The following is an 11,788-nucleotide window of genomic DNA, read 5'->3' as shown; positions in this document are numbered from 1 at the left end:
ACATTGTTTGGAGGAAGGGGTATCAGTGCACAAAAAAATATGCTTTGGCGACATCAAGCATTTTCCACATATAATTTGTCACTGTCTGACTACCTCCAAAACGAAAACACATTTGAGTGTGTTTTAGGTTTTTGTTGGCCAAAATGTTTCACTGACATTTTCTATTTCTCAGGCTAATACATGGCCACCCATAAACCGGGGTCCTGTCTCACGTGTGTGCGACAGAGGCAGAAACAGTACACGAGTGCAGTGCCATTTGCGTTTCCAAAAAATCACGCTGTTAGTAAAATATATTTAGCTACATCAGAACGTTGCTTCGCAGGTTCATATTCAGAGTGGTGTGTGTTTCCAAAATGGGGAAGAGAAGTCGACAGAGAAAGAAGGAGCATCAAAATAATAGCAAGCCTGGTGGAAGGGATAACAGGGACAATGCTGTAAGTTTTGATAGCTCGTCATAGCTATCCCGCTAACTTTAGCGTACTGTAGCTAACTTGGCTAGGTAGCCTCAAATTACTGTATGCCGAGTCAAAGAAGGATTTCATTTATCCCCAGCAACTTTGATTTGATTACTACTGCACAACTCATTGCTTATCATGACTTGTTGACATAACGATGTGTAGCTAGCTAGCTATTTTATCTTGGTCCCGTGTAGCTCAGTTGGTAGAGCATGGCACTTGCAACGCCAGGGTTGTGGGTTCGATTCCCACGGGGGGGCAGTATGGGGGAAAAAATGTATGCACTCACTAACTGTAAGTCGCTCTAGATAAGAGCGTCTGTTAAATGACTTAAATGTAAAAATGTTTGTGCTGTCTTGCCAACTCCTATGATCATTGGCATGTCAAGGAGTTGGCTATACAGTAAAAGCAGATTTGGGACCAGGTTATAGCTATTGTACTATGATGGTGAACTCTATCAAGATCTATCCATCTGAGGCTGCAATTCAGAAAACCGATATCCTCTTCACACTTCCCTTTACCCCCTCATCTGCTCTCCTCCTTTTGCCTCTCTCCATCCCTTTCCTTCCCTGTCTCTGACCTGTAGGGCTGGGGTGCAGGCTACACTGACATCGTCAAGGAGAACAAGCTGTTCGAGGCATACTACCAGGAGCTGGGCCTGGTGCCTGAGGGGGAGTTTGACCAGTTCATGGAGGCTATGAGAGAACCGCTGCCCGCCACCATCCGCATAACTGGATACAAGAGGTACAGAAGGGAAGCAACTAAGCTAGACCTCTGCCAAGAGCTCAGGGGTGTATTCACTAGGAAGCAAATTAAACCAAACAGGGAGGGATCTATTTGTCAAATAGAAAGTATTGTTTTTTGCCAGATGTTTTCTGTTGAGAAACGTTTTGTTAGTGTGCACTAATAAATACATCCATGACTCTGGATACATCCATGACTCTGGATCCTCTATGGCACAGATGGAAGTGGTATTTCTTGCCCTGTAGGTGAGCTGACAAACTGTTAATTGGAATTTACCATTGTAGATGTTTTGTAAAGGGATGATAGTTTATACACCCCCACTCTTGTTTTAGCCTGGACCCCGATCTGTTTGTGTTCATGATCATTTGACATGACAATCACCATAGACACAGGTCTAGGACCAGGCTACTCTTGCTCTACATCAGGATTCATACATATTAAGATTGCTTTCCAAAACACCACTCTATTAAACCTCTTAAGTGTATAAAAAATGAATGTTCATTGGGTTGTCCCCCTGTAGCCATGCCAAGGAGATCCTCCACTGTCTGAAGAACAAGTACTTCAAGGAGATCCAGGAGGTAGAGATCGACGGGCAGAAGATAGAGGCTCCTCAGCCTCTGAGCTGGTACAAATGCACGCACGCACACACTCACCCACACACCCACAAACACACACATGTACACACACACATACATACACTTACAGCTGATGACCCTTTGTGTGTGTGTGTGTGTGTGTGTGTGTGTGTGTGTAGGTACCCAGATGAGCTAGCGTGGCACACCAACATGAGCAGGAAGATCCTGAGGAAGTCTCCTCTCCTGGAGAAGTTCCATCAGTTCCTGGTCAGCGAGACCGAGTCGGTGAGGAAGACCATTCTTGAGTGTTATTTTGGGCTGTTTTTCCATACAATCTCCTTAGCTCCTTAATCCAGGACTAGGCTTAACCTGTGTCTGGGAAACCAGCCCTAATGTCCATCACGTTAAAGCAACTAAACTAGACAATAGGTGAGCTGCTGGTTGAGTCGACTTGGTTTCTTACATAGAATAAAAAATTAGAAAGTAATTTAATAGGATCTCAATGGTTTCTTAGTTGTATGTGCCTTATGTACTGTGGTGTTTCTTTCTCTACCTTGGTCTCTACAGGGTAACATCAGCAGACAGGAGGCTGTAAGTATGATCCCTCCTCTGCTGATGAAGATTGAGCCCCACCACAAGGTAAACAACACACTGGACGCCTCTCTGGCCAAGACCTGCTCCCATTTCTGTCCCTAGGTCCTAAACCTGGGAACACCGTAGTGTAACAGTGTGTATGTCTGTGGGTAGATTCTGGACATGTGTGCTGCTCCTGGATCCAAGACGGCCCAGTTGATTGAGATGCTCCATTCTGATATGGACGTACCCTTCCCAGGTAACGCGCACACACACACAAACAAACCTGATGCATTGGAGTATCTGAACTGTTGCTCAATGGAAAAGGCGGTAAGTTGCTGACTGTAGCTTTTCTGTTTTTCTCTCACTTTGTGAAAACGAACAATACACTAGGCAGGTAGCCTAGCAGTTAAGAGCATTGGGACAGTAACCAAAACATTGCTGGTTGGAATCACCGAGCAGACTAGGAGAAAAATCAGTTGATGTGTCCTTGAGCAAGGCACTTAACCCTAATTGCTCCTGTAAGTCGCTCTGGATAAGAGTGTCCGCTAAATGACTAAAATGTAAAAAAATTTAACTAAACATTGTAATCCTGAACATCCTTATCTCCCCCTATCTCTTTCTCTCCCTCTTCAGAGGGCTTTGTGATAGCCAACGACGTGGACAACAAGCGTTGCTACCTGCTGGTGCACCAGGCTAAGAGACTGAACAGCCCCTGTATCATGGTGGTAAACCAAGATGCCTCCTGCATCCCCAGACTACAGATAGACACGGAGGACGGACAGAAGGACACACTGTTCTACGACCGCATCCTCTGTGACGTCCCCTGCAGGTAAAGAGTTAACCTGGTTACCTACTTAGCTGAGAGAAGGAAAGAAATAGATTGAGAGAAGTAGGGGAGAAAGAAAGGCGGGGGGGGAGACTGTCAAAACTAGACATGTATTTCTAGACAGTAAGATATATGGAGAGATATCAACCTCATGGTTCTACCCTGTCTTATGATTGGCTCTTCTGTCTGATCTATGATTGGTTGATGCACTGGGCAGGCTACTGCTTGTTTGTTTTTAGTAGGGGAACCAAGTGTGTCCACAAGAATGAGACTGGGGAGGGAGGGAGGGAGAGATCTCCTGTAACCACATTGTTGGATTGTCTGTCTGGTAATGCTGATGTGTAGTTAGATGATCCATGGAAGTGGACAAACCCCTATTTCTGCTGGGTTTGTCTCTTTAAAAAAAAAGTGTGTTCCTATTTTCGTCATTCCCTAAAAAGTGAAGTATTCTGTGTGTTTCTCCAGTGGCGATGGCACCATGAGGAAGAACATTGACGTGTGGAAGAAATGGACCACCAGTAACAGCCTGCATCTCCATGGGTGAGGAGAAAAAGAGAGAGTGGGTGCGTGTGTGCCTGTATATGTGTGTGTGTGTGTGTGCTAACCTATGTGTGTGTTGTCCCCAGTCTCCAGATCCGTATAGCAGTGCGTGGTGTGGAGCAGCTAGCAGTAGGAGGGAGGATGGTCTACTCTACTTGTTCACTCAACCCTATAGAGGACGAAGCTGTCGTAGCAACGCTACTGGAGAAGAGTGAAGGTAACGCATGCACACACACACACAGACTCACACACACACACACATACAGAGTCACACACACACTGGTGATAACTTCCTCTGTCTCTCCCTTTGTCTCTCTCCAGGTGCATTAGAGTTAGCAGATGCGTCAGCTGATCTCCCAGGGTTAAAATGGATGCCTGGAGTCACCAAATGGAAGGTATATAACTGCTGGAACACATCAAATCAAATCAAATTTTATTGGTCACATGCGCCGAATACAACAGGTCCAGACATTACAGTGAAATGCTTACTTACAGCCCTTAACCAACAGTGCATTTATTTTTTACAAATAAAACAAAAAAGTGTTGAGAAAAAAAAGAGCAGAAGTAAAATAAAATAACAGTAGGGAGGCTATATATACAAGGGGGTACCGGTGCAGAGTCAATGTGCGGGGGCACCGGCTAGTTGAGGTAGTTGAAGTAATATGTACATGTGGGTAGAGTTAAAGTGACTATGCATAAATAATTAACAGAGTAGCAGCAGCGTAAAAAGGATGGGGTGGGGGGGCAGTGCAAATAGTCCGGGTAGCCATGATTAGCTGTTCAGGAGTCTTATGGCTTGGGGGTAGAAGCTGTTGAGAAGTCTTTTGGACCTAGACTTGGCACTCCGGTACCGCTTGCCGTGCGGTAGCAGAGAGAACAGTCTATGACTTGGGTGGCTGGAGTCTTTGATAATTTTGAGGGCCTTCCTCTGACACCGCCTGGTATAGAGGTCCTGGATGGCAGGAAGCTTGGCCCCAGTGATGTACTGGGCCGTACACACTACCCTCTGTAGTGCCTTGCGGAGGTACTTGATATGCATGAGTCTAGCCACTACAATATTCATGATATTCCACCACCATGTCAGATTATTGACTACAGATTGAGAGCCATTTATAACTGAGTCTTTTGCGCTCTCCCATCTCCTCCTCCTCTCCATCCACAACTACCTCTCACACACACATAATCTCTTATCTATCTATCTATCTCTTTCTTTCTTTCTTTCATCTCTAGTTGATGACTAAGGAGGGTCAGTGGTATAAGGACTGGTCCGAGGTGCCAGCCAACCGCCACACGCAGATCAGACCCACCATGTTCCCTCCCACAGACACAGAGAAACTAGCCAATATGAAGTTGGAGAGATGGTACACTCACCTGCATACACACCTGCACACACACACAGGCCCCACTTTATTTGGTTAGAATATGCCTAAAATGTCAGTCTTGACAATCATGTACATTTATTTGCTACACCTGTGCACATTCACCTTTACATAGAGCTGCATACATGGATACTTGATCCTAATGAGATTAATAATAAAGCTAGACAGACTTATCAAAACCCTGTGAAGTGTTGCTGGTTTGTGTTGATTTCATTTCTACCAGCAGAGGGTGCTGTTGGGTCTAATTTATCTTTGGTTGTGTTTGTTCAGTATGAGGATCCTGCCCCATCACCAGAACACTGGTGGCTTCTTTGTAGCTGTCCTGGTCAAGAACGCCCCCATGCCCTGGAACAGAAGATTCCCCAAGGTACACATGCACGGGGGCATACTCGCGGAAAAGCCCACCTCATACACGCACACTCCATACACCTTTGTTTTCTGGTTAACACATCTGAAGGAATGCAAACCATCCGGTAGCTCATATACCAGAGAGAAGTTCCCGTTAAAGTGAACTATGATCTGTCTTTCTCCAGTTGAGGAAGGAGCAGTTGTTCAGCTCCGTGCCCCAGCCAGAGGACTCTCCAGTGGGCACCCCTCTTCCTGAGACACCCCTGGAGGATGGAGAGGGAGGAGGGAAGGAGGCAGGAGAGGACTCGCCCAAAGAGCCAGAGGCAGACGATCAGACCAAGGAACCCAACATGTGTGGGTAAGTCGGGAGAGAGAGGGAGAGAGAGAGAGTGTCTGTCTTGGTGTATTCTGACTCTGTTCTGTGTTCCAGCCCTCCTCCCAATAAAAAGATGAAGAGGCATGGTTTTAAAGAAGACCCCTTTGTCTTCCTCACTGAAGACGACCCCGTCTTCCCCCCGATAGAGTGAGTGTGTTTGGTCTCTGTTGGATTGTGTCGCCTATGTAAGCAGCTGCTTGATATCATCATTATCTGTATGGAGGGGACAATGTTTTGACCAAGCATAGATGGTATTACTTTTACATGTTTCGATTGATCCCTGGTTATTGATCTAACATTGTGTGTTTTGCAGGTCCTTCTATGACCTGTCTCCAGACTTCCCTAAGATAAACGTTCTGACCAGAACCCATGAGGGCAAGAAGAGACACCTGTACATGGTCTCCAAGGAGCTACGCAACGTCATGCTCAACAACAGTGAACGCATGAAGGTAGGGAGGTGTGTGTGTGTGTGTGAGACACCTGTATGGTCTCTAAGGAACAAAGCAGCGCCCTGCCGAACAACAACTGTGTGTGTGTCACTGCCAGCCCATCAAGGGGAGTCTAGCTAACAGATGGGACCCTTTTCATCCCAAATCCCTCTAGTACACTAAGCTCCTGCACAGGTGGCCGTGTGTGTGTCTAGTGAGGTGTGTGCGCATCCAAGCAGACAGAGAACCCCTCCCTCCCGCTATTCCGCTCCTTTACTCCCCTGCTCTCCTTTGCTTCCCCCCCGCTCCTTGTCTCTCTCCCCCCCCGCTCCTTGTCTCTCTCCCCCCTCGCTCCTTGTCGCTCTCCCCCTCGCCCTTGTCTCTCTCCCCCCTCGCTCCTTGTCTCTCTCCCCCCTCGCTCCTTGTCTCTCTCCTGTCTCTCTCCCCCCTCGCTCCTTGTCTCTCCCCGCTCCTTGTCTCTCCCCTCGCTCCTTGTCTCTCTCCTGTCTCTCTCCCCCCTCGCTCCTTGTCTCTCTCCTGTCTCTCTCCCCCCTCGCTCCTTGTCTCTCTCCTGTCTCTCTCCCCCTCGTCTCTTGTCTCTCTCCTCGCTCCTTGTCTCTCTCCCCCCTCGCTCCTTGTCTCCTCCCCCTCGCCCCTTGTCTCTCTCCCCCCTCGCTCCTTGTCTCTCTCTCGCTCCTGCTCCTTGTCTCTCTCCCCCTCGCTCCTCTTCGCTCCTTTCTCCCCCCTCGCTCCTTGTCTCTCTCCCCCCTCGCTCCTTGTCTCTCTCCCCCTCGCTCCTTGTCTCTCCCCCTCGCTCCTTGTCTCTCTCCCCCCTCTCTTTCTATATATCTCCCCCCTCCTTTCTGATGTTGTGATGTTTAGACCTGACCCAGGTTCAGATCATCCTCCAGGTAAGCAGTAGTAGCAAACAGGCTGAGTCTCCATCACCAGACTGTCCCCAGAACTGCACACATACTGACATACATGCAGCATACTAAACAGGGTTCTGTCTCAATGATGGGAGAAACTACATATTTTCTTAGAAGCAATGGTTTATTTGAAATGGCCATCTCCTAAATGGAGCAATATGACCTAATAAACAAATATTTGCATAACTTAAGAAATATAGAAACTGGCTCCAACACTATTATTGAAAACAACAATAAAAATGTTGAAATGAGAAGCAATTGTAAATATGTTGCTGAAACAGATGTAATTCTCAAGTGTAATGATTTCATTATTTTTTGTGTTTTGCAGGTGATCAACACAGGGGTGAAGGTGTGGTCTCGTAACAGCGACGGGGAGGAGTTTGGCTGTGCCTTCAGACTAGCCCAGGAGGTAGGTACACGCGCACGCACGCACACACACTCATTCCTCGCTCTCCCCCTCTCCTCTCCTCACCCCCCTCTCCTCTCCTCATCCTCTCCTCTCCTCATCCTCTCCTCTCCTCATCCTCTCCTCATCCCCCCCTCTCTCATCCCCTCTCCTCTCTCCTCATCTCCTCCTCTCCTCATCCCCCCCTCCTCTCCTCATCCTCCTCTCCTCATCCCCCCCTCCTCTCCTCATCCCTCCCTCCTCTCCTCATCCCTCCTCCTCCTCATCCCCCCTCCTCTCTTCATCCCCCTCCTCTCCTAATCCTCCCCTCTCCTCATCCTCCTCTCTCATCCTCCTCTCTCATCCCTCTCTCCTATCCCTCTCTCTCATCCCTCCTCTCCTCATCCCCCCCTCCTCTCCTCATCCCTCCCCTCTCCCTCATCCCTCCTCTCCCTCATCCCCTCCTCTCTCCTCATCCCCCCTCTCCCTCATCCCCTCTCCTCATCCTCTCTCCTCATCCCCCTCCTCTCCTCACCCCCCTCCTCTCCTCATCCCCCTCTCATATTCTCATCCCCCTCTCCTCCTCCAGGGTATCTATACTCTGTTTCCCTACATCCGCTCCAGGATGATCACAGTGAGTGTTGAGGACATCAAGATTCTACTTACTCAGGAGAACCCATACCTCAGCAAACTGGAGGAGGACGCTCACCAACAGGCCAAGAAGATAGGTGTGTGTTCTCAACTGGAAAGCCATGATCTGTGTCTAATGCCATGTTGGGTGTTGGCCCATTCATGTCTGTATTACTAGTAAGTGCTTCATGTTTTTCTCCTGTGTGTTTCCACAGGAATGGGCAGCATTGTGTTAAAGTACCGGCCTGACAAAAGGTAAGTGTCCATTTTGTTTGCCTGTCTGTGTGTATGTTATATTAACTGTTATCAGAGAATTCACCCTGATCACCCTCTCACTCTCTCCCCCACGCCCTCTCCCTCTATCCCCCCCCCCTCTCTCTCCCTCACGTCCTCTCCCTCTACCCCCCCCCCTCTCTCTCCCTCACGTCCTCTCCCTCTATCCCCCCCTCTCTCCCTCACGTCCTCTCCCTCTACCCCCTCTCTCTCCCTCTATCCCCCTCTCTCCCCCTCCCCTCTCCCTCTATCCCCCTCTCTCCCTCATGTCCTCTCCCTCTATCCCCCCCTCTCTCCCTCACCGTCCTCTCCCTCACCGTCCTCTCCCTTATCCCCCCTCTCCCTCACCGTCCTCTCCCTCTATCCCCCATCTCTCCTCACCGTCCTCTCCCTCTATCCCCCCTCTCTCCCTCACCGTCCTCTCCCTCTATCCCCCATCTCTCCCTCACCGTCCTCTCCCTCTATCCCCCATCTCTCCCTCACCGTCCTCTCCCTCTATCCCCCTCTCCCTCACCGTCCTCTCCCTCTATCCCCCATCTCTCCCTCACTGTCCTCTCCCTCTATCCCCATCTCTCTCCTCACCGTCCCTCTCCCTCACCGTCCTCTCCCTCTATCCCCCCATCCCTCCCTCACCCGTCCTCTCCCTCTATCCCCCCTCTCCCTCACCGTCCTCTCCCTCTATCCCCCATCTCTCCCTCACTGTCCTCCCTCTATCCCCATCTCTCCTCACTGTCCTCTCCTCTATCCCCCATCTCTCCCTCACCGTCCCTCCCTCTATCCCCCCATCCCTCCCTCACCGTCCTCTCCCTCTATCCCCCATCACTCCCTCACTGTCCTCTCCCTCACCGTCCTCTCCCTCTATCCCCCTCTCCTCATGTCCTCTCCCTCCTCCCCCCTCTCCTCATGTCCTCTCCCTCTATCCCCCTCCCTCACCACTGTCCCCTCCTCTCTCCCTCACCACTATCCCCTCCTTTTTCCCTCACCACTGTCCCCTCCTTTCTCCCTCACCACTGTCCCCTCCTTTCTCCCTCACCACTGTCCCCTCCTTCTCCCTCACCACCGTCCTCTCCCTCTATCCCCCTCTCTCCCTCACCGTCCTCTCTCCGTCACTGTCCCCCTCCTCTATCCCCCCCATCTCTCCCTCTATCCCCCCCTGTCCCCCTCTCTCCTCAGTAACCCTGATGGTCCTCAGTGTCCTATAGAGCTGTGTGGCTGGAGAGGCAAGACCTCCATCAGAGCCTTCGTGCCCCGCAACGAGAGGTTCCACTACCTCCGCATGCTGGGGGTCGAGGTATTCAGAGACAAACAGGGGCAGGGACCCAGGGAGGGAGAGAAGGAGGTGAAAGAGGGAGAGGAGGATATGGAGGGGGAGACAGAGAATGGGAACAAAGATGGCAGCATAAAACAGGAGTTGAAAGAGGAAAATCGAGGTGACGAGCACCTGAAAGGAGAGGAGAGGGAGAAAGAGGGAGGAGGGGAGATTTTGACCAGCACCTGAGAGAGGAGTAGAAAGAAATGTGTATCTCAATAGTCTTAACAAGTTTTCCTCTCCTTGTCTCCGCTTTGGCTGCACTGATGTTAATGAAAGTACATTCCTGGAGGTCATCCACCATATTGCTGTCACCATCTATGTTTTTGCAGATGTAGGAGAGGAGTTGAGAAGCCACTTTAGACTATTGCATGAAGGAGGGAGGGAAAGAGAGAAAGGAGGAGGGAGGAAGAGGTGCTTTATGAGGTTGAGCAATGCTGACCAAACGTGAGAGAGAAGAGGGGTGTTGGGTAGCTCAGTATAATTTAGAAACCACTGCCAATAGCAGATTGACCATCCATCCTAGACAGAGCATGTGGACTCTTCCATGCTCCCCCAAACTTGGTGTGCTTCAGGGGTCGATGCATGAGTGACTTTGATTTTCTATTGCTGATTTTATTTGAACAAAACTCCACTGGCAAAACATGGAGAGAGAATGTAGTTTTTTCTTATTGTGCATGTTTGAAGGTTTATCTCAATGGCCATTTCATTTTCTGTCATTGTAAGTAAGAAGAAATATGGAATTGATTAAAAGTATTAAATTCATATATAGTCTCTGTTGAAGTGCATTGAAATCTCAACCCAAACTCTACTTTACACACACACACGCTCAAACTCACATCCACATGTAACAGCCTGTAGGTGGTTGCTATGATGACTTGACTGCGTCATATCACACAGCATCAGCTGTACATCTCCTGTTTATAACCGATCTCTGCTGCCATGATGACAGGAGTCATGACGACCGTGCAGCCCCCTCACCTCTCACTGGAGCTGGAAGAGGGAGAACAGAGAAATAATCTTCCTTCTGTCCTTCTCATCCCTTTCCATCCGTCTCTTCCCCTCTTCTTTCATCCTGTCTCTGGAACTAATGGAAACATAAGGAAGAGGGAACATTATATAATGGACAGAGGGAGATGTGCTAGAGCACGTGTCAAACTCATTCCATGGAGGGCCGAGTGTCTGCGGGTTTTCGCTCCTCCCTTGTACTTGATTGATTAATTAAGGTCCCTGATTAGTAAGGAACTCCCCTCACCTGGTTGTCAATGCTTTAACTGAAAGGAAAAACAAAAAAACAGCAGACACAAGGCCCTCAATGGAATGAGTTTGACACCCCTGTGCTAGAGGGAGACTGAAAAGGTGTAGGAGGAGGAAGAGGGATGTGGGCTTGGAGGAAGAGGGATGTGGGCTTGGAGGAAGAGGGGCACTGAAGAGAAACTGCATGGCTGCGTCCCAAATGGCACCATGTTACCAATTTAGTGTAATACCACTACTTTTGACAAACCCCAATGGGTCCTGGTCAAAAGTAGTGCACTAGGAAATAGGGTGCATTAGGTACACTGACCAGTTGTCATGGATGTGTGGCGTTTTCAGAGTATTAAACAGACGGAGGAAGGAGAGGGAGAGGGGGTAGAGAAAGCTTAGGCTGTAACGTGTCTGGGTGTGTGTACCTTGCTCTGCTCTGCTCTGTCAGAGTGAGTGATGCCCAGTGCCTTTTTAGCTGCAGCTCTGTGCCAACTCACTAATACCATAATAACATGCTCCCTGTAGGAACACATCGTTCACTCTCTACGCCGCCTACTTCTCTCTACTGTATCTTCATTCCTGCTTTCTCTACCTCTCTATCATCCTCTAACCTCTTTCCTCTTGCTCTCTCTCTCTAACCTCCCTCCTCTCTCTCTCTCTAACCTCCCTCCTCTCTCTCTCTAACCTCCCTCCTCTCTCTCTCTAACCTCCCTCCTCTCTCTCTCTAACCTCCCTCCTCTCTCTCTAACCTCCCTCCTCCCTCTCTCTCT

General features: G+C 49.2%; 1 protein-coding gene across 1 annotated transcript; it reads left to right on the top strand.

Annotated features, from left to right (window-relative positions):
• The first annotated feature begins 210 nt into the window (after positions 1-210).
• LOC121586592 (RNA cytosine-C(5)-methyltransferase NSUN2) lies at positions 211-10,538 on the top strand. Its single transcript, XM_041903405.2, has 19 exons — positions 211-434; positions 1,042-1,199; positions 1,720-1,824; positions 1,954-2,059; positions 2,342-2,413; positions 2,522-2,606; positions 2,984-3,179; positions 3,642-3,716; positions 3,803-3,933; positions 4,038-4,111; positions 4,947-5,077; positions 5,366-5,462; positions 5,629-5,801; positions 5,874-5,966; positions 6,133-6,268; positions 7,505-7,585; positions 8,151-8,289; positions 8,407-8,446; positions 9,638-10,538. The coding sequence occupies exons 1-19, from the start codon at positions 354-356 to the stop codon at positions 9,960-9,962; spliced, it is 2,298 nt and encodes a 765-aa protein (XP_041759339.2). The 5' UTR covers positions 211-353; the 3' UTR covers positions 9,963-10,538.
• The last annotated feature ends 1,250 nt before the right edge of the window (positions 10,539-11,788 follow it).

Source organism: Coregonus clupeaformis, chromosome 17 (genome assembly GCF_020615455.1).
Source record: "Coregonus clupeaformis isolate EN_2021a chromosome 17, ASM2061545v1, whole genome shotgun sequence".
Classification (NCBI taxonomy): Eukaryota; Metazoa; Chordata; class Actinopteri; order Salmoniformes; family Salmonidae; genus Coregonus; species Coregonus clupeaformis.
Note: the sequence above shows the minus strand (reverse complement) of the source record. Positions and strands in the feature narration are given on the sequence as shown.